At 28.1% G+C, this 27335-nt stretch overlaps 1 protein-coding gene across 1 annotated transcript; it reads left to right on the top strand.

The window, feature by feature from the left end:
* Positions 1–1512: 1512 nt before the first annotated feature.
* Positions 1513–16136, top strand: LOC111027133 (cytokine receptor-like). The gene is given in 22 exon segments (XM_022305355.1): positions 1513–1689; positions 6342–6545; positions 7055–7495; positions 7911–8049; positions 8112–8284; positions 8416–8573; positions 8639–8864; positions 9245–9422; positions 9512–9660; positions 9725–9897; positions 10778–10976; positions 11061–11216; positions 11512–11685; positions 11786–12003; positions 12132–12243; positions 12316–12549; positions 12620–12787; positions 13938–14158; positions 15017–15128; positions 15194–15430; positions 15504–15681; positions 15988–16136. Coding segments are annotated over 21 exon segments (3807 nt in total). The 5' UTR covers positions 1513–1689; positions 6342–6400; the 3' UTR covers positions 16004–16136.
* Positions 16137–27335: the final 11199 nt, after the last annotated feature.

The raw sequence follows: 27335 nt of genomic DNA, 5'->3' as shown, positions 1-27335 counted from the left end.
TATTTCTATTTTATTATATTAATTATTGGTAGCCATTATAGATTACGAAGATGCTACTCAAATTCTATGACAATTGACAATAATGTATATATTTCTGATTTTTTATTTGCTAAAATACTGATTCAATACTCATAGTTTTATCCATTAACAAATACATTATAAATACATTAATTGTGTACCTGCCTGTATATAATATAATATTATGCATACTATTTGTCATTAATATAGGTATTATACCGTATTAATGTCAATAACTATTTTTCTAATCAAATTTTTAAAAACATTTTTGTAAGTACCTACAATATTTAAAACGAATTGTTTTTGTAGACTTATGTAGTTAACAAAACTAAAATGTTAACTATTCCCAGCTGTATTTAAAATTGTAAATTCATATGCAGGAATTGTTTCATGTATCAGTCATTGCAAACTAATGAAGAGTACAATTTGAAAATTGCCATCAGTTTTTTAAACTTGGAGGCTAGACCTATTCTTATTTTCGTGTTTTCGTGTGTTTACGTAGGTATTAATACAGGTAGGTACTATAGCTACCAAGGAAGCATGACTGGTAAGAGTAAAGAGTCCCCTGACACAAAAAAAAAGTAGGTACTAAGGTACTTATTATTTACTTCAAATAAAGTAATAAAGGTATATAATATTGCCTAACTGTTTAAAATCCGGAGAACTCGCTTTGCTGTATAATAGGTGTCACATGTATCTGGTCATTGTAATAGACAAGCATATTAAATTTAAATGCAATGTCAAATAAATAAGTCATTGTTCTTATATGAATTACGATTCTGAGTAGAGATGATTGACAATCAGTTTTCAATTTAAAGTATATTTCATGAAATAATTCTACTGATAATATAAATTTATTTATTTTTCTAATAATGAGAGGTAAGTGGTTGAACTAGTTTTTATCATTTTATGTAACGTTGTTTTGCACAATAAACTATTATGGAATTAATGAATTTAGGCAATTGAGTTATTAATTGATTTGAAGGACAAATATTTTTTTATTTTTTTGCTAGAAAAATATGTTGGTTTCTTTTACTTTATCAGTATTTTTTTATCAAACTATAAAATAATATACTCTGTAATGAATGATATGCTGATAAAATTTCAAAATTAAATTATTATTTTTAAACGATGGGGGGGGGATTATTTTGATTAAACTTCAAGGCTTCAATTTATATGATTACCTTTTGAAGAATTAGTTAAAGGCCCCACTGCGTCCCACAACTTTATTTGTGTACTTGTTTATTTATTTATTTATTTATTTAATATGACGGATGGAAGTCCAATTAAAATATATTACGCAGTATTTAAGAGTATTTGAGTTCAATAACAGTTTTATTATAATATACATACATATAACAGGAGAAAAAAGAAAACACAAATTTGTACTTGGGTTAAAGTACAACATAGTCAGGTTAGGATAGGAGAAGGGGGTGTTTAAGTTGACATACTTCATAGAGTTAGTTAGAGGTTCATTAATCTGGTAATCTGTGGTACATGACGGTGGTATAGTGATCGGAATAATGTTACTGATAGGGAGCTCAGGAACTCCAAAGTTAACGTGTTGAAGAAGAATCAGTTTTACCACAGATGAAAATCTGATTGAAGCTTAAGTCATGAACAAGACTTAAACATCGGCCTATTAGTAATACCTACCTACTACCAAGGATCGTAAGTTCATGTATATCATATCAATCTTACAGAGTTGTATTAAATGCGATATAACATATAGAGAATATCTTCATGGTGACAGGATTCAATATGTGAAATTTTATTTTACCTGTGGGTCATTGAACATTTAACATATTTTGGCTGAGTCTTGCATTTTTCACGTTTAAAGTTTTTTTTAAAGTTATTGTAAAGATAGTTTAGATATAAGTGATGAAACATTTTTTTTATGACAATAAATTACAAAATCTGTTTGAAAACATTAAACATACCATTTACATTTTAAAAATATAACTTATCAATATACGCGCAGATGGTTAAATGATTTAAAATGATGACCATGTTAAGTCTAATAAACAAGTTAGGAAAGATCTTCAGGAGAGTGTTAAATTACCGGTTTCTAAGTGCATTTTAATAGTTTACAACTCAATAAACTACAAATCCATACTCAATTTAACAACCTTTATATTTGTGTGCCTACTTTTAGCCTACTAAAAAAACCTACTCTATTATCTATTACCTATGGGTAAATATATTAGGAAATATTGATACAAACTCAAAATTAGTTATAACTAAAGAAGATTTAAATTTGTGTTTAAAATACGTTCAATTTGGAACTTAGAAAGAATATAATGAATTTGATAATATTTTTAGAAAACGTTCTGTTACATATACATTTTATATTATTATTTTTTATTTATAAATTTTCACTATTTTGTAAAACTTTTTTTGAATGATTTTTTTTTATAATCTTAACGTTGGCTTAAATTTTTCTAATGTTTGAATTTAGGTACTAAAAATAGTTTTTATTGGTTAAACAAATGTGGTGACTAAGTTTAGGGTTGGACTTTGGTGCATCTGACTGAAATGGACTCTGTTGACAGCTGCAAGTTTCACAAATTAAATGATTTGTATTACTTAGTTATTGTATAGTAGTTACTTACTGATATATTATTGTATTAAAATTGAATTATTTATTCATTTATTTTTCATTTAATATTGCCATTTTGTCATAAAACGAGTTATTATTTTAATTGTGATAGATACTGTTCATATAGTGTATTATGACTCTCATTTGTTGATTTTATATAGTTTATTATATACTTAAGTTAAATGTTCATTGTTAGGTGGTATAGAATGATAATTATAGTAATTTTACAAACTAATTGCAAACAATTAATAGGTAAAAATTATTCAATGAAATGATTTCTTTTAAAAATGAAGGGGTTAAGATAGGCAACTATATATACTATTCCGCGTAATATTTTGAATTGTCTCTACGACCGTTGTTAATAACTGCCGACTGGTGTTTCCAATAGTCCGATTCTAACTCTAATTTTATTTGTTGGCTAAAATTCTGCTTGTGCAAATATTTGTCAGCCAAAATACTGTCTGTTGAAATATTTTTCAGCTAAAATACGGTTCTGCCGATGCATACTTATTAAATTTATCCTATAAATTATTTTTTGGCTTAAATATTTCAGTCTATTTTACGCGCTTCCCTACTCAACATTAGCTCATAAATAAAGTTAATAAATAACTACTAAAATGACCAGCTATATTGTTCCAATTGATTTGACCAATAATATTAAATTCAATAATCGTAATTATATTATACATATATAGTTCTCTGGAGGTAAAACAAAAATAGAGTTAAATCATTAAAAAATGCAAATATTATTTTAATCTTTGTTTAGTCTGTCTATAAAATGCATAACAAAAAATATATTTGATTTTTTAGGCTACTTTGAACGCCTTTCCTCTATGTCTATTGTCTATACTAATGGTGTTATAAACTGTGGAATTTCTTAAATATTATTCAAATATAATATTATGTTGGGGACTTGAGGAACATTTTTTTAATTTAAATTAATCTGACCTAACCTGTTATTTTATTGATTTCATTGCATATTATTGGGTGCTCAAGGACATGAACATATATCGTTATAAATTATAATTGTCAACTTATTAACTGTTTTGAATGAAAACATTTATTTTTCATGCAATAGAAACTCGATTGATCGTCACTACTATGACGGTTAACAGAAAATTTGCCATACACGTATATTATATTTAACAAAGTTTGTAGCTAAAATGTGCTTATTATCATACAAAAACAATATTATACAAACACACATACTAAACAATATAGTCCGTAATCTTCTTTCGTTTCTTCGAGGCTCGATCTTTTTGAGTGGCAGTGTATCATGAACCGTAAGTATAAGAAGCTAGTACGAAAGGAAAAAAAGTTTTTTTGACGAACAATGGTGGATAACAGAGACAGTCAAAAGACTGAAGGTTTAATAGAGTTGTTACTGTACTGTATCCAAACCAGAATATATTTTTGGGAAATTGTTCGTATACAAATTTAATTTCAAACAAGTAGATATTTTTTTAAATTAGGGAGTTGTTTATCAACTTGAGAGGGAAATACCACTGTCACTCCACTGCGTTAGTGAAAATCTAAATAAGTAATAAATAATAATTAATAATTAACTTTTTTAATTTTTTTTATTATGGTATCGAGGACTGGAGGAGGAACTATGGTGCCAGTACTTCTCCTCCAACCCCCAATTAATATTTAACTAGAGATTTGATTTTTACATACAGCAATTTTTCTAATTAGCAACATTTTATTGAAAATGTGTTGTAAGTATTTAAAAAAAGTAAAAACATCAAAAATTATAACGATAACATGTATTGTTTACCAATTCATTCAAATGATGAATATAAAATATTTTGAAATATTTTAATACTTTTCGTGATAATGAATGTTTACTATAAAAATAATTAGTGTATTGTTCCATAGATATTATATAACGTTTATTTCAATATTATAGTATTTGTTTTACCTTTTACGAGTAGACGGTTAGAGAGAGCATATAATTTTATTTTATAAATTGTTTATATTATGTTTATCAATATATTTTTGTTTTAGAAGACTCTGAGTGGGACGATGAATGTATTGATTTGATTTTACAATGATATGTGTGTGTTTTTTCTGCCCAAACTTTATTCCCAATAGAAAAAAATGATACTTAAAGCTTTCTGTTAAAGATAAATAATTACCTATATGTACACACTTTTTAAGCTATTTTAAGTATAAGACATATTATATGAATTTTAATAGTTTTTTTTTTTTAACTACCTATTGTAGATAAAAAAATGTTCTCTCATTCAATAAATTTGAAAATTAATACAAGGCTAATCATAAATTGTTTTTAGTGGAATTAAAATAAAAAGGTTTAGTGTAAATTCACAACAATTTTAATGATCATTTTAAATTCGAATTTTGACGAGATTCGTCCAAAAATGCTAAAATTTGCAAGCTATTGAATATTTTGAATTTAAAAATGTATGAAATGTTCAATGTTTGTAGTTTATACTTGAATATTAAATACAATGTTCCTCATAATACTCATTAGTATTTCAAACTGTAAACATTACATCCAAAAAATGTGTTATCACAATTCTCGATTGTGAGCTTAATTAGACATTCACACAATCAGTAACGATTTTATTTATTTTGTTGTAATTTAAAAACATTATTCTTGGGTACTTGAAACTTTCAAAGTACTTATATTATAATATTTTATACATACAATGATATTTTCAAGTGCAATGTTTTCCGCAAAAGTAAATTTTACCAACTGTATTAATAAAAGTAAAATAAATTACTTATTGGATTAGAAATATCATAAAATATACTCAGTAGTAAAGGTTGACGTCTTCAATCATAATCGTTTTTTCGAAGGTCATAAATGATTAATCATTGAATTAAAATTGAACGCAATCATTACAGTGACCCACTGCATTCGAAAGCCATTAAATTGTGCCTTGTCGTATTGAAATAGATCTACATGGCATACGGGGGAAGTATGTTTACCCTGGTCTAATAAAAATGACTGAAAAACTATATGTTTTTAATTTACTGACTTGGGACTTAATCATAACACTGGAAAGGCGTAAAAGGTTGAAATAGGACGCAAGAAAGTTGTAATTATTGATACAAAAATCTAAATATTTTATAATAGGTTTTGTCTTCATGTACCTATAATGAAAGTTCTTAAAATTAAAACTCGAGTGGCATGTCTAGACTTTTAACTAAAGTGATTTCTAAGTGAAGCTTTGAATGTTATAATACAAAATTAAAGTATAAAAACACGTTTTTAAAGTTCATTATTGCCTCAGATGAAAACAACGATTTAATCACACAAAAATTGTTAGTACACAAAATATTTTTTTAAATTAAATTCCGTCGAACCAAAATCCTACAGCTTGGGATAAGGTCTATAAATATTAAATACCACCCTATGATTAAAAAATAAGTAGGGCGAGTATGCTCGGTGAATTAACTTATGTATTTTATAGAGTAGATTTTAAGGCTTAGTGGGATAGTGCGTTTGCGTTAATTAATATTCGATGTTATCGTACTCGTCACGAAAGCTGGAACTTAGGATTGGTGTTCCTGGAAATAAAAAAAAAAGCCCAAAAAGTGGCCCAAGGATCAAAATATTTCAAGGTATATTATAATAACCTTTCAGTTATATTTTTATCTGATCAGAAAAATTTAATTATTTACATAATATCTACAAACTGATGGTTAAAGCTCGAAAATAATTTTTTTTTTATAACAATTGTTATTTATTTTACAGATTTTACTGCACGCCACAATTTATACGTATTTGGTACTGCCTACCGAAGATAAATAAACATGAGGGAACGGGAATATTTAAGAAGTCACTGCCCGTTCAGTTGGTGGAAACCGAGTCTAGTATGGATGGTGATGTCGGCATTATTATTAGTTAATTTGGGGTATGGTTCTATAACCTGTGGCCCGGGTATCGAATCAGCTGGAGGTAAGAATACGAATTGCGAAATACGAATACGTTTTAAAAGAAATAGTAACATGTATGTTTTTCGAGTTACTGATATCATAAATCTTGTAATAAATAACGCCTTATATATTTCATATACAAGAATAAATATCTGAATCGGTATAAGATAATAGATTATGGTCAACAGGTATTCACGATTACGACGATTCGACCGTCACAATCTTTCAGAAATAACGAAATATTGGTATGAAGTTACAACATTAAATGTTGAACATTTTATCCTAAATGTTAAATAAATTATGTAAAATGTACAATTTTGTCCTGGAAATATTGAAAACTTAAACGTCTACCATTAAGATTTAAAAAATAAACTAACCTTATTAACTTTATTATTGAATTTTTTTTGTTTTGTATTTTTAACTCATACTTTGAACAATATAGGCTCAGAAGAAATTAATGATTTTACAACAATTGTACTCACTAGAGTACTAGACTACTCGTTTATTATTATTATTTGTCTATAATTTTAGTAACCGTTCCGAGATATGATATAGTCATCGAATACGGCTCCGGCACCCCCTTGGAAATCACGTGCGTGTTAGATCCCGACAATGAAAAAGTGAAAAACCTGTTTCGGAATGACACCATCGACGGGGGTGAAGCTAAAACGCCGAGTCAGATGATCATGTTCTACAAGAACGCCGAACGCGTGTCCAAGCAGTATATGAGGATTATCAATGCAACAGCTGCTCAATTGCGCATCTCCGATCCACCGGCTGGCCGAGATACCTATTATTGTACCCTGTTACTCGACGACCAACTTGGTCCAAACCACAGCTTATCCACACCAGCAAGTGATTCGTCGATATTTTCAACCCCTCCACCGACGACCTTGGAGACTAGTGGACCCCCTTCGTGGGTGTCACAATCCTCTGAGGTCGGAGTGTGTCTCAACAGTGTAGCCGTTGGATGTGAGTTACCTCTTTATTTAAACCCATTTTTTTTTGCCTGATGGTGTTTTCATGTCTGTATAAAACAATACTTATTGTGGTGTTTTCGGAGTGAAAGGTGAATGATTATTTGTAACCAAAATCTTTCAAAACTAAATAATATATGTAAGTATTTACATAGAATAGGTACTTACAATGATTTCAAATGATTTCATATGAATTCCTATCAAAATTATGATATTTCCCAAATGTTTAAAAATTGATCGAGACCAAAATATTTTGGATTATTATGGCAGCTATAATAATCCAAAATATTTTGGATTATTATGGCAGCTATAATAATAATTAATACATAGATTTTAATATAAAATTTTAGCTCAGAATCTGACTTTTAACTGTGTTTAAATGGTTTTTCATTCAAAGTATTATTTTTTAGATAAACCAGCTATAATCACAAACTTCTCTTGTATATCTTACAATTGGGTAAGTTTGAAATGCAATTGGACCAAACCAGAAAACCCAATTAGAACGACATATAAGTTATTCTTTAAATTACCCGGTTATGCTGGAGACAGGTATTGTAGAAAAGTAATTTAAAGTTGAAATTAGTAACTATATACAAATATCATTTTTTCAGAACTATTATAAGTTGTCCTAATGATGCAGATTCCAGAGAAAATAATTGTTGTTGGGATTTATCTACAATACCAATGTATAGACAACCATACGAATATTACTACTTTACATTAATTGGGGATAACGAATTGGGAAATTCAACTACAATTATTCGTTTTCATCACTACGCTAATGGTACATTGCATATTGCTTAAATTGTATTTAACTATAAATAACAAGCGTATCATTTAGATTACGACCATTTTACTTAAAAATAATAATCCTGTAAAAAATGACTATTACAATTTTTTTTACATTTTATTTAGTTATCCCAGCGAGCCCTATTAATATCACAGTGGTGGACACAACACAATCTAGTGCCTTGCTAAAGTGGTCTGTAGGTGCTATGACAACTTTTCCACGAGAACTAAATCATAAGATCGAATATAAATCTCAGTGGGATTCCAATCCTGAACATTGGCATGTGAGTGCTTATGCAATTTCCAATAAAAATATAAATTATAAAATGGTAACCTTTATTTTTTGTAGTCTGTAAATGTGAGTGACTTTTGTAGTTCGCCATCAACTTCCAATCAAACCTATTCTTATTCGGATTGTCGAGAACGTGACACTGGATTTTATTATTTCAATGTAACTGATTTAAGATACCCGTTCACGCATTACGATTTTCGAATATATGTACGTTCTTCAGTTGCTCGTGGAGAGGATAAATGGTCTCCTCCCGGTTGCATAACTTTGAAAACTAATCCTTCAAGTAAGTTTATTTATGTATTATTATCTATATCAGGGATGGCGAACCTTTTTGTGCCACCGTGTCAAATAACAATTTTGGTTGGACTTTGTTTTCCCTGCGCGTCAACTAGTTCGATAACTCGTCAATTTTTTTTTTCAAAAACTTTTATATTATCAAACTTTTACACATTTGTGTGTGTTACTAAAATAGTGTGCACGAGTCACTCTGTGACATGTGTGCCATAGGTTCGCCATCCTTAATCTATATGGTTACACGCATACCTAGGCTGCACAGTATGATAATTGAGTTTGTTAAACTTAAACATTTAATTAATAAGTATGCGTTTCGTAAATAATATAATTTAATTGATGTTTAATAATTATAATATAAATTACGTATAGTACCTAGAAGACCTCCACGAACTGATGTTGGAAGCTTTGAGTGTGTTACTTCGCCAGTGGACAAATCCAAAAGAGACGTGTTCATTTACTGGCAAAATATTGAAGACAACGAGAAATGTGGCGATTCATTTGAGTATCGTGCTTACTTCACTTCTACAACTACAGATAACAAAACCATGTTAGTTCTATTTTTCAATTAATTTCTTTTTATATATTTTAATTTATTGCTCAAATAATTTATGAATTGAACATTTTTTCACAATTTAGTATTCACCGCAGTAATGAAACATATTCGAATTATGCCAAGTTTGAAGGACTCAGTACTGACATTGCGTACAATTTTACAGTGTTTTCATCGAATAAAGAAGGTTCATCAATCGAGTATTCAACAATTTTTGTTCCCATTGAATCCGAAAGTCAGTACCTGTTTAAATGTAATTCAAAATTGTTTGAATGAGTTTTAACGTTGACTGTAATTAGAAATTGACTAACCGCTATCATTTACAAAAATCGCATTTGATGAACGAGGTGTATTTGAACTTTCGTGGAAAAATGCCAGTAGTCAAACAATATTAGCACCTAATCAAGCCAATGATTATACTATATTTTGGTGTGAAAATGATAAAGACAGTAATAATAAATACGAGTGTAATGTATGTACAACTTAAATATTATGTGAATAATAGGACATCTTGTAAATATTCTAATTATGCATATTTTATATAAAATGAAAATGAGTCATATATCGTAAAATAATAATTTAAGACGAAATAATCTTAGTACCTATATTGACATAAAATGTATCATGCATTAACTTGAGTTAGTTAAGTTAAGTTTACTTTAACAACATTGAGTTGTAAGTTAATAGTAAACAAATATTACATATCATAGTATATACGTACTCAACCACGGAGTTTAAATATGAATGTAGATAATGTAGAAAAAAAGTATTAAGAGGATGACGCATTTATTTCCTCTTCAACTAGTGTACCTTTGACATAGCGAATTGGCATTCAGTAGAACCAATTTACAGTTGCTAGCTTTAACATTAGTGTGATACAATTATTGAATAATTATACGAATAATATTTAACTTAAGAGGACACCACATCCGCGTCTTATAAACGAGTTTGTACCTACTCATCGTAATACATCGTGGTTGAGCAATACAATAAGTAAATAATTGGTTTAACTACTGTTAAATACGTACCTTTAAACATGATTTTAACATCACTGAAGTTATAACTATGGTTTATTTAACTTTGTCAAAAAGTTAATAAAGACAAAATTAATAACTTACTTTTAACCAGCTTTGGTGTGAAAGTATAAAATATAAGTTTTTAATAGCTTTTAAAATATACACTTAAATTTTAATGTTTTTTCAAAGGCATAGCTTTTTGATTATATTTGTCTTCAAACAGATGTATCCACGCCTAAAAAAAATTTATAACTTGCAACATACCGATTACCTATATCACTTAACTGATATATAGGTACCTATATCGTTCTCATGAATTGTGATTGTTCCATACAGGGTTCGATGAACTGGACGCATATACCAAGTTCAGAAACTTGCTTTAATATAACTGTATCAGATAAAATGAAAGTCTATCAATTTGCAATAAGCGCCAATAGCCAAAGCACACTAAAGGCTGATGTTACTAGTCCTTATCAACCCATTTCTAGCAGTAGTGGGATGGTGTGGGTATCATGCACAGTACTACAAAATAAAAGTAAAGACATTAGTATACTTAATTTTATTACATTTGGAGATTTTAATATCGTATTTATTACTTAATTGTTATTTTTTTTATTAGTCATTGGAAAAATAAAAAACGTTCGTATAAATATGATTGGCTCGACATCTATGGAATTGAGTTGGAATCTTGACTGCTCTGATAGAATAGGTGCAGTTCTAGGATTTCGTATATTTTACTGTCCAGTAGTATCTATACATAATTCTACTTGTAGAGGTAAGAAATTATTATAATTATTTAATTTTACCTACGTCGAAAACAAATTTATAAGGAATCTCGTTTAAAATTTTAAAATCTGAGATACAAAAGAACATTTTTTATGAATTTCTAACTCAAAATAATTTTTTGTGATTTATACGAATTTTGTCGATATTCTAAATTCAAACGTTCATTTTAACTTCAAGAAAAACAATTCTTTAATGAACTCCTATTATTATTACCAAATGAGTCGAGAAAATCTTTATTCTTTTTTGTGAATAAAAATAAAAATTGAATTTATTTTACATTTTAGAACCTATGTTAAATAAGACTGTTAGTGGTAAGATGGCACACGATGACAGCAGAGGAATTGCCAGTATTACAGATCTCAAGTCGCACACAACATACGTGGTTACAATCGCATTAGTTACAAAACATGGTGAAGGGTTATACAGCGATCCTTTGCTCTACACCACTCTAGAAGGAGGTACATTTGAGTATATGAAGTAATATTGTGTCTAGTTAAATGTTTACTCAATCGGTGGAATATTATTCGTGTTCATAAATTAATGCTGTTTAATATTCAGCACCCGATATTCAAAATCTAATAATAAATGTCACGAGACTGACCAATACAACCGTGTCTCTTCAGTGGTCGAATGCTAAATTCAAGAATGGTGTAGTCCGGTACTACCATATTGATTATTATTCGGACGATATATTTCAGCAGCAGGATTTGATTGATTCATTTGACGAACAGCAAGTCGTGAATGAACAACGTCGTATTACCGTTCACGATACAAAGGTTTAATATTTTAATACATATTGTATACAAACATGACGTATATATTCATTAGTCGTACATTTTAGGTTTTAAGAAAAAATTCGATAAGTGTGTAATAATAATTTAATACGATTAATTATATTTCTCAGTGTCGTCTGGATCACTTGGAAAGTTACAGAAGCTATACAATTACCGTCACAGCATGCACAACAGTTTGTTCAGAGCGTTCGCTTCCCATTAAAGTTCGAACAGCTGTCGGGAGTGAGTTAAAGATGTTGAAATCATTTCAATACGATTCGATGTTGTAACGTGCACATTTACGTGTTATTATAGTGCCAGGAAGGGTTTCTCAACCAAATTTGTTTTACGAAAACAGCACTAGGATAGCTGTATTTTGGCCGAAACTCATGAAACCGGCTGGTCCGATTGATTATTACGAATTGATTGTAATGCCTTACAGTAGGCCCAAAAATGCACGAATTACATATTGTGGTTTTTCTTCATCCACCGATTTGTCCGACACACAAATACAGGAAAACCCGAATAATTCAATGTACCAGAGCGTTTGTAAATATCACTGTGCCTACTGGATTTTAGGTTTTTAGTAAGATTTGATTGTTTTATTTTATTCACCTAGCAAATGTGTTCCATATGCCTGTTCCGGATTGTAATAATGAACGGTATAGTGATCGAAAAACGTTGTCATTAATTGTAGTACGAGCTGTGAATAACAATCCACTTAATCCTCATAGGCCATATTATGGCCAGTGGTCGGTTCCTGGATCGGTCAGTTGTGTGTTACCAGGTGATTTTCTGTAACAAATTATTTCTTTTAATCGATTTAAACCAGTCAAATAAAAATATTTAATGAATTATTAAAATAATAATATGCTTCATGTGTAAAAACCAGTATATTACGATAAAATATACCAACTATTTGAACACAAAGTCATAATACAATACCAGTTGGCTACAACATTTATGTCTTACCCATGTATTAAGTTAAAAAGAAAAAATAGCATTTAGGTGTGTATTTTATTTTTGAGTTGCTGAATTCATAAATTTTATAATAAATAAAAATGGCTTATATAATTCATATACAATAGTAGGTTATAGCCGTTATAGGTATAAAAGATAATACGATATACACGGTTAACAAATATTTACGATGACACAACCGTCATAAACTTTAAGAAATAACGTACCTAGTATTGGTATATAGTTACTACATTGTATCCTAAACGTTAAATAAATTATGTAAAATGTAAAATTTTTTCCTGGGTATATTGCAAAACTCAAACGTCCACCATTAAGGTTTAAAACATAAATTACCCTTATTATTACATTTTTCGATCCTTTTGTTAAGATGTATTTTTACTCATACTTTGAACAATAAAGGCTCAGAAGAAGTTATTGATTTTATAAAAATCTTACTTCCTAGCGATAGTTCAAAAGTTTGTAGCATACATAGTCACTACATTTTTTTTGTAAACGTTTATTGTGGCCTAGCGCGGTGAGGTGGTTGCCCTCAGTCACAAGTTCTGAGTGCAAGGATCGGCCAGTGTCACTAATTCTCGGATTGGTGACCACCCCGATGTGGTGTACAAAATTGGATGAACAGGTGTAAAATAACGATCTTCTTATTTTGTTGTTCCCAATTCAAAAACGATAACCGTAGAAACTTTCCATTTTTACCATACTTTCCTATAAGCATTTACTGGTTGAGAGCAACAAATATATTGTTTATTTTAAGTATATTCTGAAGTATTTAACATTTAAGTATATACATTAAATGTAAAATGCACATCATCAAACCCTTATTTCAGTAGCAGTGCAAAAAAATGTTTTAGATAAATATGTTAAACTTATCTTGTCATTTATACAAATATAATCCTATATTATATTAGTTTATGATAGTGATTACTTCAACTTATTTAATGCTGTTTTATACTCAGCACCAATTCAAAACATAATGATAAATGTCACGAGATTGACCAATACGACCATATCACTGCAGTGGTCGCCTCCTGAATTCACGAATGGTGTTGTCCGTTACTACCATATTGATTATTATTTGGACGATACTATATTACAGCAGCATGATTTTAATGGTTCATATTTTGACGAACAGCAAGTCATAGATGAACAACGTCGTTTAACGGTTCATGACACAAAGGTTAGAATTTTGATATATATGTAGTATATAATATATACAGTATGTAGATGTACCTAAATCGTTGTACTCGTGGTTTTTTAACGATTATTATCTATGAATCTAAGATAAGGAATTTTAAAAGAAAAACCTCGTGTCTTTTAAAATGTTGAATGAAAATTTTTTCAATCATAATTTCATAAGTTTTTCAAGAAACCACAGCATCGACGTCTTACTAATCACCTCGATACCTCCTTAAACTTTTGAATATTGACCAGCCGTAGATGTGTGACACCCTTTATAGGCGTAATTTATTTAATTCAAACGAATGATTGGTATACCCATCTTCAGCGAGTTAAAAATTCAGCTAGTAATTTAATAAGATGTAAATACATATATACCTTAGATAGCTGACCTTATATCATAAGCAGTGGATGGAGATGAATCTCTAAATTAAATGCAAGTGAGGTGAACCGTTGCACATTTAGCCGTGGATAGCTGATTAGTTTATACTTATAAAGGTAGGTATATCAATTAAAATAGATCGATTTGCGACATTCCTCTTCCTCTGTTTATTCTTCTAATTCAGAGACTTGACTCTCATATGTGCTTCAAATTATCGGGACATTGGACCTATCCATTGTATACCTATACGCTAAGCTATACCTTATAAAGTAGGTATCTATATAGTATGTATAATATATATATATATACTTTTTTAATATACTGTTGTATCGACGGCGGATGTGAGTGAGTCCAATCTCAATTTATTTCAGATCTACCAGGTGCCTTGGAATACCATCTATTTTTATTCTTACAATTCTGAGACAAAAATTCATAGGTATTTAATAACAATTTAATACTATTAATTGTATTTTTCAGTGTCGTCTGGATCACCTAGAAGGTTATAGAAGATATGCAATTACCATCACAGAATGCACTACAGTTTGTACAGAGCGTTCACTTCCCATAAAAGTGCGAACAGCTATTGGGCGTGAGTTAAAACCTTTAATATCATTCAAATACTTTTCAATGTCTTACATACACATTTATATATAGTGCCAGGAAGAGTTCATCAACTAAATGTATTAAAAACCAGGAATGGGATAGAAATATCTTGGGCAAGACCCGTGAAACCAGCCGGTCCAGTCGATCTTTACGATTTGATTATAGTGCCCGATAGTGGACGCGCAAATTCACAATCTACAAATGATAGTTCATCTTCATCCACTGCTTTAGATTCCGTACAAATACGAGAAAATCCAGACAGTAAAATATATCAATTTATGCCAAACTGTAAGTATCACTGTACATAATAGGTTTTTAATATTATTTAATTAAATTGTTATTTTGTTTTTGTTTTACTTAGCAAAGGATAAATTCCATCCTCATGATCATTTACCTTCTCCCAACTGTTTTCATAAATTTTGGAGTCAACAAAAGTTTTTATTTGCTGTACGAGCTGTGAATAGAAATCTACTTGATCCTCAAAGTCCATATTATGGAAAGTGGTCTGTTCCAAAGCCGGTCACTGTTTGTTCTCTCAAGTAATTTTATATTGAAAATTTCTTCTAATAAATTTCAAATTTTCAAACAAGAGTATTTAATTAATCATTAAAAATATAATATGCTTATTACTTGTTCCATAAAAATCAATAAAAGGTAAATATTTGAACACTAGGCTAAGGCATATGGTGTACCATTAATAAAGTTAAAAAGAAATAATAACATAGGTATATATTTTTTGAGTCACTAAAATCATAAATCTTATTGTAAATAAAGTTAGGTGGTATAAGCGCTGCATATTTATGCTGTATTTTATAAAAAATAATTGTTTTATCTGTTCTTGAAAGATGGGTGCAGTTGTAGAGAAGCAGTCTCAAGGATGAAAGTGATGGACAATGGCAGAGCACTGCGAGAGAACTCTGTAGTTAAGTTTATAAATTATATTGTGAACAATTATTAAAGAACTGTGGTCTGTTATAATGAACATAATATCTTATCAGTATTCATATATAAGAAAATATATTTAAATAAATATTGATATATTGATTATAGTATTGATCACCATTTAATCATCACCTTTTGGTTCAGTAAAAATGCTTCGATTTTCTATTTCAATATTATTCCTGGTGGGTAAGCGAATCTAGTTGAAATGCTAACAGTTTTTATTAGTTTTAAAAAGCTTCGAAAAAACCAAAAAAAAAAGTCAAGGAAAACCTGTGATTTTTTTCACAACACCAGTTGGTTTTGACGAAATCGATTAAGTTTTTTATGTATAAATGGTTGAAATTGGACGCAAACAGGTTGCAATATTGGTATAAAAATGTATTTAAATTTTAAAGTGTAAAAGTATTTACACATAATATAGCCTTAGGTTCTAAAGTTTAAATTCGAATAACAAGTCTGATCTCACCTAGCGAAATCGATGTCTAATATTTTAAAAACTTTTAATGATACCTACGTCATTATAAAAGTACAAAAAACGCTGTTTAAACTATATTTTGGGAGATAATTTTCAACGATAAAATATAATAAGCACGGCATAATATTTTAATCTGAAAATAATAAATAACTTACTTTTATACTGTATAATATAATTTAGTTATGCATAGGTACTGAATTTGAATTTACATAAATTCAATTACAATATGTACATTAAAATAAAGGGAAATAATGTTTGGAAGATAATGGGAATTGCCTATCCTAAATATATTTTCCAAATATTATAAGATAATTATTAATAAAGTATGAGGAAACCTGGGTAGGCAATAGGTACCTATTATTTTTATTTGGATCAATTTTACATATTATTTATTTTTACAGAAAAAAAAATTGTGCCAAGTTTCTAATAGATTATTTTAACATAACAATGTCTCCGCTCAAACTAACAGAATCGTTTTTCGTACTCAATTATTTATTATTTTTTGTGTAATTGTTCAATTGAATCAATTGTCTAGTTTCGTGGTTGTAAAAATAATATTAATACTCTGTCGATTTGTTCTCGAGTCGCAAAGTATACATCACCTGATGAATTTACCACTAGATGTCGCACATAATATGAGTTTTTTAAGTTAAAATAATATTGTTATATTCATCTTTAATAATATGAATTCATCTAGTGTTCATAAGACCTATGGAAATTATGACAACACTTGAATAGTGTTTATTTATCAAAACAATTGTTAAAGCTAAAAAATGCTGAATTTGAAATTTTTTAAAATAAAATACAAAAACACAAATACACAATACAAATTTACATTAAGTGTGTACCTATTATTATAATAATATTATCAATCTGAATAAAAAATTATGCTTTGTAAATATTAAGAACACATTATTCATTCCACCAAAACCAGATATGGTTAACAGGAGGGGGGATGTTAACGGGTCAACACCGAAGTCTATAAAGGAATTGAATTATTATAATGTTAAACAACGATAGAAATAAATAATTGTACCTATTATGTAGGTATCCATGGCTGATCTCAGCTAGGCATGGAGAAATTTTTTTTGGGTGAGGCCTTAAAATATAATATTTTATAACTGGAAGCCCAAAATGTCATACAAATGCCCGAATACTAACCTACCTAAGGCATGTTCAGTTACCATTTGAAGTTAGTGTTTCACGAAACAAATTATGTACCTGAAAAGTCATGTCTAAGAACACTAAAAAAAGATGCAATTTTCAAATCCTCCTCGCCCCAGTTATAAGTTATGACTATAAGCTATTTTTTCTTCATAATAACAATTTAAATTTGAATTACTTATCTTTATTGTTAAAATGAAAAATATTACAGTAGGAAACGGTATTCACTTCTGTATTATATCTGTCTGAAACAAAATGCAAAATGTAGCAACTTGATTTGTGACCAAAAGTGTACCTGCAAACAGTGCAAACATCATTAGTTACGAAGCCTGGATAAATTAAAATGTAATTAATTGCGTTCAATCACTTAAAAGTAAAACGCAAAAGAATCATCGTGTCTATTAATTGATAAAATATAAATTAATATATAATATAATTACCAAATAGTGACTGTGTGAGACGTAAATGGATTTCATTTTTATTGCAGACAATTTTTCTTTTTTAATGTTTTCAACTGTTCAACATTTCAGCTTCCAAGATATAAATCATTTTTAAGATAGATTATATTTTAATGAGCACGGATAATGTTGTTTTTCACTATTCAAAAGGCGATATTGCCTTTATATAAATTAGTTGTTTTAATAAAGTATACACAATATAATATAATGATGTTTAGGTACTCTGCAAGCTCACTTGACTGTTACTGTGTACAAACGAGGTTGATAACTTTCACTACTTTTATTAAAACCATATTATTTAAAACAAATAAGTGAGAACAAGTAAGTGGGTAAATACCACCCTTAGGTATGTTGTACGTACAAAAGGTGTCGTCGAGTAGAGTCGAGTATACGAAAAAAGGTCTGTCAACCTATCTATATTTTTTTACTTTACTGAGTTATATGACATATTTTTTGATATTGTTATAAAAATGAAACATTATTTCTCTATTGATAAAATGGCAGGTAGAATTATTTTTTGTCAAAATCGTAGAATTTATTTTATTATTATAATAGCTAGTATAGGTATAATATATAATATATATTTATATAATTTATTATTGTTATTAACTTTAGTCAATACTGACTTATGGTCATTACTATAGAACAGTGTGAATAGGATCATGAAAAAGATAGGCCATAAATTAAAATAAATCCAAATAACTTAAAAATGCCATTGAGTACCATAATAAAATATATTTGAAAAAGTTTCTATTCCTCATGAACTATATAATATTTTGTACAACAAGATAACTCTATCCTCGTTATTCTTACCTTAATATCTAATTTTACAAAAATTCGAACTTCAAATGCTCATGAAATAAATTTGGTCTATGTACCTTTATTATTTTCAAATAACTTCATTAAAAGAAAAATATTGAGGAAATTTTACTTATACAAATTTTACTAAGGAACAAAAATGGTTTCAACAACATTTATACAAATAATTCAAAAACTTCAAATGTCTATGAATAGCTCAAAAGGAGTCAAAATATTTTAAAATTGTACCATAATGTATAGAAAATCATAATATAAACATTAAGTAAAATTTTCAACATAATATATGGTTATTTGTTTTTGAATTACATCAAAATAAGAAAATCGATTTTGTCAAAAACTGGTTTTATGTAGAAGTTACCGTTTTTCTTTCACTTTTTTTTGTTTTTTACTAATATTAATATGTTTTCCGAAGCTGAAAATCGGCAGACGCACTATTTATGATCACTGTACATATAATAATATGAGTATTTGATAATTGTGCGTCAGTACTCAACACAGTATTATTTATATTTTCTGCGAATAAGGAAGTTTAATGCAATTGAAGTATTAGATAACTATTAACTGATAATTTGTTGCCGTGGCCGGGAAACCGTGAATTCATCCCAAGGCTTAATATTTCCTTAATTATTTCAGACGTAAATTATAATATGGGTACATCGACATTTTTTTCTTTTTTAGTTTATACTTTATACATTAAGGACGAATTAGATAATTTGCAAACCAAATCAAATTACAAATCTATATGAGGTACATTTGAACACATTTGAATGTTTAACATAAATAAATAATAATACACCAGATTAAGTTTTATACAAACATTTTTTGTATATTTAAATTAAAAAACAACTCATTCATGATCAGTTTTTTAACCAGATTAACACTTATTATGTAAATTGACTTCACAAAACAAAAACACGTTTGCTTATAAATAATAGTTAGGTAAGTTCAGGATAGAGCCGGCGAGTTACCGAGTTGAACTCGGTGGGCCGGCTTAGTTGTTATATTTATTATTAATCTATGTCAACATTACTGCTTAATATAATATGTATAATTTATATAATATGATGTTATTGTTAAAATATGGATACCTATTAATGACTTTATCTTATTGAAAAATGGGCCGTTAACTTTTTTAGGGCCGGTTAAAATCGTAAAACTCGGTGGGCCGACACCTTGCCTATCCGGCGCTGGGTAAGTTCCAGATATAACTATACTAAAGTGTTAACAATTTCTTATCACAAATTTGTACTTTAATAGTACATAACTACACTTAATACTTATAATGAAAATAATAAGTTAAAATCCAGCCATGGACTATAAGCTATCGTCTAATGAGGTTCGCAATCAATATTATAATTTTCAAAGGACATTTTGATTAAAATAATTTAATAAAACTATCCACCCATTAAATATCTAACTAGGTACACCATGAGTTATTATATACCTATAATAAAACAATAAGTTGTATTTAATTGCATGTAATTATGAATTACATTAAAATGAAGGAGTTATTATCTTGTAAAACAAATTTGTGAACTATACGATTTAATGAATAGTAACTTACCGAACGACTATAATTATAAAATATTGTGATATAATGGTAGGTATAGGTATTAAATACATTTTTATAAAAACATATAGACATATAATAGAACATCGTTTCAGTTTTCATAAGTTCGGTATAGAAAATGGAACATTTTACATTGTCGGGAGAGGAGGGTGACACAAAGTTCCAGGGAGAAAAAAGCCCCTTAAGCCCACACACTACATCTTATTTGTTGGAAATAATAAATCATCGATGTATCAGAAATACCTACTAATGATGTTCATTAGATATCTTTTAACATTCTTATACTATTGATTGAATATAACTTTGTAATATAAAATATTATACCGACTAACCTACCTAATGTGATATCATCTATCACGGTCTGTTCTACTGACGGCTGTAGAAATATTTAAATAATATATATTCATGTATGTGTAGTAACAAGTATTGTGCACATAGGTGTACTGATTTAATATAATTATAACTGTAGACATTTGCATCTTTAAAACATAATTATTATGCTGATCAATCTTAAATCGTGCCCACGGACGGAAAATAATTGTAAACTTACTGCACTCAATACATTTTGAGGTATAAGTTTCTAGGTAATAATTCGGGCCCAATTAATTTCAGGAATAAATGTCTATGTTATACATTGCGCTCTAAAGAGGCTATTTTTAATATACCAATGTCAATGTCCTCTAAAAATTGTTTTTTGATTTAGTTAAAATAAAAAATGTAATGAAAAATGTAAAAATGTAATTTAACTTTTTTTAAATTACGTGGATGGATATTTTTAGTTATTTAATATTTATCCATCGGGTTAATTATATAGATAATACAGAGTAAAAAATAATAACAAAAATATAGTAAGTTATCTACATTTGTGTATCAATATGGTCATATTAAATAATTTTAACATATTGTGTCCTCATTTTTTTATGTTGCTGAACATTTTTTTTACATCGGCTAATTAAATTTTTCAATTAGGTACTACAGTCGCAAAATTACTGGATACCGTGGTTTAATATGACATAACATTTTTTTAAATGCAAATTATTATAAAAAAAAGTATTACTATCCAACACCTGAAAATATATCTGAATATTTCAACTGAACTATGCGCACATTCTGCAGTAAAATAATAAAATAAATTTATATAAATAAAATAAATTTCTTTATTAAACATTAGAATTACATAATTTTACAAGGATGCTCAGGTTAAATGGCATATACTGTTTGTGTAGGCAGTTATATAAGTAAAAAGAAAAATTTATATTTTATAAAAAAAAAATATATTATATTTTCAACTATGTAATATTTGAACTGTAACAACTTAAAATCGATATACAGTCACTTAGCTCAACAACATTTAATAGTGGGTAAATAACAAAACTTGATAAAAGTACCTTTACTATCGCTATGCCATTTTGCCCGATGTAGTACAAGTTTTATTGAAGTTTCTTGACACAAAAGTATACTTGTATATAGGCTTATTTATAACAGAACTAAAGTATACTTGTAGCCTACTTTTTTTTCCGAGCAACTTAAAATCAACAAACATTAATATCTATAAATTAAATATTAAGTTTGATAAAAAAAAATATGTATATCATACAAAATGCAATTTTGTTTATCAATTTTGTGTTAAGGTACAATCGTGGAGCCAAAATATGCATAATCGTGTACTGGCGGTTATAATAATAGTCATTTAATTGAAGAGGCCTCGGAACTATAATATTTATCACTATTTCTTATCGAAACATCAAAGTATCTTACGCCCTGGTATGGTATATTAAGTCAATATCCCCTACCTGTTTAGGAACTTAAAAAATGTTGGGTGCAATTTACTATACCTATTTTAGAAATCAAAAAATGCTTTTTTACTACCGGTTCACAGTGGGTGGAATTTAAAATTACCTATCATTCTTTAGTTCTTTGTGTATATTCAAAAAGATATTGATAGGTATATTTGCGCAGAAAAACACGATTGAAGGATTTTTAAAAAGTCTTTTCAAAACTAAAAACAAACCAAAAATTATATTTATCACAAACGGATTTAATTTCTAATTGTGTATTGTTTTTTGATGATCCAACAACAAAATAATAAATTTTTTTAGTATTTTCTTTTACCGACACAATATATAAATAATGAATATATTATAGACTTTAAGACATATTGTATAAGTTACATAGGTAGCTATTATATGTTTTTTATAGTAGTTAACAACATATTATGCAATATAATATACTCATCAATAATAGAAATAAAGAATAATGTGAACAGAGATTTGGTAGATTAATTTATGTTATATAATATTTTATATTTACCTATAGAAAACTCATACATTATGTAATATGAACTGTAATTTCTAATTACAAATATGTAAAATGTAATAATAACCTTGTTTCGAGAGCTTACAAAAGTTTTAGGAACCTATGTTTATAATGTTTATAATTATTAATTAAAATGTATTAATTTTTTTTAAACATTTTATTCAATTATTATGTTCAAACAGTTCATAGATTTTACTACGTACCTTCTAATTATAAGTTGATTTTAATAGAATATTTTTTCTTTTAGATGATAAGACATTTAATTTCTATAAACATATTAGTTATTTTGTAAATTTAACAACTTCAAATAAAAATGAATGATTGATAAAATGAAATAATATAATAATTTATCCACAACTTTTCGGACAATTTTTGGCAGTCGTTGGATTTCATCAAGTTTCTCATAAGTCAACCAACGGGAACGGGTTCATTCTGTGTATTTTTAAATAGGTTACCATTTAAATTTTTTTTAATTTATTTTTACTGATGAATTATAATATTTTATCTAATTAATTTTACGTTACTAAATTTAATTGATTTTCATCATTATTTTTTAATGATTATACGAACAAAACTGCGGTCTACATAGCTAGTTTTCATATAAGTAGTTAAGGCCTAGTAGGGAACACATCACAACTCGTTACATATTTTATGAAGATATAATTTGTATAATCTAGCAGTACTAGTTTAGAGATTAATACATATGTATATAAAATACACATTTAAATTATTTACCCTGATTTTAAAAATAGTAAACATGAATTTCATATTGTTTATGATTTTGTATTTATTATTATGATTTATACGTTATGGTAGGGACGTATTAAATGAGGCGGTGGTAAATTAAAATAGGCGAAGGTACAAATGTACCTTTACATAGTTAGTAGTTACTAAAATCGATTCATTAAATATATTTTACGACGGGTATTTTTAATTGTAGACAAATTACTTACCGTCAAGTAAAATACAAATATAAAAGCTGAAACTAATCGATGGACATTTTATCTATAATATTACGGCTGTGAATTATAATCTAAATCTCACCAAAACAGACTCCCAGTTCTCCCGGGACATAAAAAAAATGTATTCAATATATTTCAATAGTACCTATTTTTAAAACGGATAAAAACAATTATTTTATCTAATATCAAAAAAATGCTGTGTAGGTAAGTATATCGTGAATGACGTACATAATAAACTGTATATTAGTGTATTTTGTAAGTACACAAAAATAGAATTGAAATTAAAGTCATAACATAATTAGCAAATAATATTTGCTAACTATGATAATTATTTTGGAACATGTATGTCTGTAAATTTATGTCGTGATAAAAATATTAACAAGTAGGTATTAAGGGTAGGTACCCAATAAAGTTTTCACTTACTTACTATAAAATATATGCATGTATTTCAGGGTTTTTAATGGAATAGTTAATAATTTATAGCGGACAACTGTAATGCATCGGTACCTACATATAAAACTTATAATGTAATTTAAATAGTTTAGTGAATAGTGGCGTTATAAGTTTCTACAATACAATCTTAGTGCCAATTAGGGATGTTGACATTAATCGATGTTAAGCCAGATTTTCAATTGTGTTTAAAAGTTTGTTATAATTGACCGTCTGCTAACATTATCTCACAGTCAAATTATTGACAAAATCACAGTTAACTAATAGTTAAAATAATCACCATATTTTTTTGTGGGGACATCCTAATGATATTTTAAAAATATTATTTGTTATAAATCAGATATGATCGTTTAAAATAAAATCGAAAAATTTATTTTTCAGTTTAGTATGAAATTTTTTAGAAACATTTTTTAAATTTTCTATTGCTTGTTTCTAACAGTTAGACGTTGGTATTATTAATTTTGGGAATAATTAATTATTATATTATAACGGTTTATTATTTGTCTTGTAATATTGGATGAATGGATGAATGTAACCAAATGTTCAATTTAATCTATTTTAGTGATCACAATGTTGAATTAAACCTATAAATGAATTGTTGCATAAACAACTATTATGCTCAATTGAAATAATTAAACTTTTGGTTTCACGACGACGAAAAGTCTGGGTTTCGTCTGTCTTAAACTTGTCTTGGCATGATTTCAATTTAGTAATTTCTATTGATACCTATCACAATACGAAGTTGAAAATTTGTTGAGAAATTAATATACAATAATAGTTTAAGATAATTATTGTGCACATTAATATCGATTAAAAGGCCTTAGATATTTGCACTCTTATAATCTTAAGCGCCAATCGAATACCATTAATAACACACTAGGTACACATTTTAACATTACAAAAACACTAACACGAATTAAATGTATTATGATATAATAAAACATCGTAAACAATATTTTTTAAAATAATTTCTGAAAATGATATACAATTAGGTATAGGCAGGTACATGACATTTATTTCAGTATACTAATCAGTACCGACAGTTCAGTAATTATCAAGTATTGGTTATTTCAATATTGAGATCTAAACTTTTGTAAATATGGATTTTGAAGAAAGTATAGCCGTATAGGTATTGCCAATAGACGCACCTATTTCACTCAATTCTAACACATTAACACGTATTAACTTATTCATTATTCTAACATAACTTTTAATTGTTGTAACAGTGACATAGACATGTATTTTCATTGGGGATGAGTGGGGGAGGATATATGTTATTTATTTTTAAGATAAATCGTCAATGATAAAAATTTATCTACATATTATAAAAAAAAACTAAAAAAAAGAAATAATTCAGAAATAACTATTGAAAATAAGCTTTTTAATTATAATTCAAGCATTTAACTTAGTCAGTAGTAACACCAATCATACAATAACCGTCTTACAGTCAAAATGTGTATCATATCTGGATATGCTACATTTTTAGGAAGTACTTAATTTTATGATCGGTACCAAATGAGAAAAATTATTTTTCTTTTTATCTAGATCAAATAAGTTACAGATAATTTTTCTTTATACAACATCGCTATACTAACATATCCTCCAAGAGTTCTATGTTGTTTATCAAATTCAAACCCAAAGCAAATAATATCGATTTCTAATCTCAATCTAAAAGTAGACTTTATCTGCTATTGAAAAATTAAATTTGAAGAATCTAAACTAAAGTAACACTATTGGGGTGTCGTTACTCGTTACTCGTTAGACCCACTTTTAGAAGGAGAAAAAGCCTAAAGGTATACTCTCAGATATATATTATTAGGAGCAGGAGACCGCCCTCTTCACCAACTCCCTTGAAGATCCTCCTGATCATAATCGATTACAGTATTCATTTTCAATATTTTAGTCTTACGATTGTCTTACTATTGCAACCACCAACCCTAATGTGTGAAATACGAAGCAATTCATATAACTAAATATTTCTCAAAGCTAAATATCCAACCACCCGTATGTATCGAATTCAAAGAACATTACCAATGCAAAGTTTCCGTGTTTTTCAGACTTCAGTGTATCAAAACCTTCAACATTAGAGAGAGCACTATTTAAACCCCCCAATAAGTAGCAATCATCTATAAATAATAAATAGACCTATTTATGAAAATAATATCGTAATGTTTTAAAGAAAATGTATATTTATGTAAAACAAAAGCCAATGGCATCAGACCACTTGACAAATAAAATGACAACACTAATAAAATAATCGCAACAATCTTACAAATCAACTTTTCTTATTTTAACTGAATTATTCAAATCTTATGATGTGGGCCGTGACTTCAGAGGGCCTATATTTTATCAGTTTATCACTGTGTAACGACAATTAGATAGGTTGTTATAAAATATTCTAAAATGATGCGGTAGTATTTTCCAAGGCGAGCATTAACGAGTTAAAACTTTAAATTAAGTTAAAACGTTAGGTTATAATATTATTATCTAAGTTAAGTAACTTGTGACTTTATGTCGGAACTAACTTTAAATTTTAATAGCTACTTTTTTAGCTTATACAACGCGCTCAGTCAATGTTGATTTACTTACTTTGTTGATTTTCTAAAGATGTATTGAAATTAAGTGAAGTCTTTGTAAGAACCAGTCATTCTTAGTTTTGTTTGCTTGACAAACATTAGATATTATACACAAAGCATGTGCACAAATGTAAAAAACTACACAGGAAATTCCTAAAATACTACGATTTACTACAATAATATATTCATTATTAGTTTATTTTTACAAGTTCCTACGTCATGCTGTATCTTATTGATTGTCAGTATTATGAACATAATAATACTTTGTTGGTTATAATATAGTATCGCGGTACTTCATTTTTATTGGAAAAAATGAAAAATGAACATAAATAATACTTTTTATTGATTTTTATTTTTATTTATTCTTTCAAAAAGATAATGGGCATCACTGAACAGGTTCGCATGGGGGCCTATGAGATCTTATATATAATAATTTAATTTTGTATACTACGTACATGATC

Source organism: Myzus persicae, unplaced genomic scaffold (assembly GCF_001856785.1).
Source record: "Myzus persicae strain clone G006 unplaced genomic scaffold, MPER_G0061.0, whole genome shotgun sequence".
Classification (NCBI taxonomy): Eukaryota; Metazoa; Arthropoda; class Insecta; order Hemiptera; family Aphididae; genus Myzus; species Myzus persicae.
This window is presented reverse-complemented; position numbering and strand designations above follow the sequence as displayed.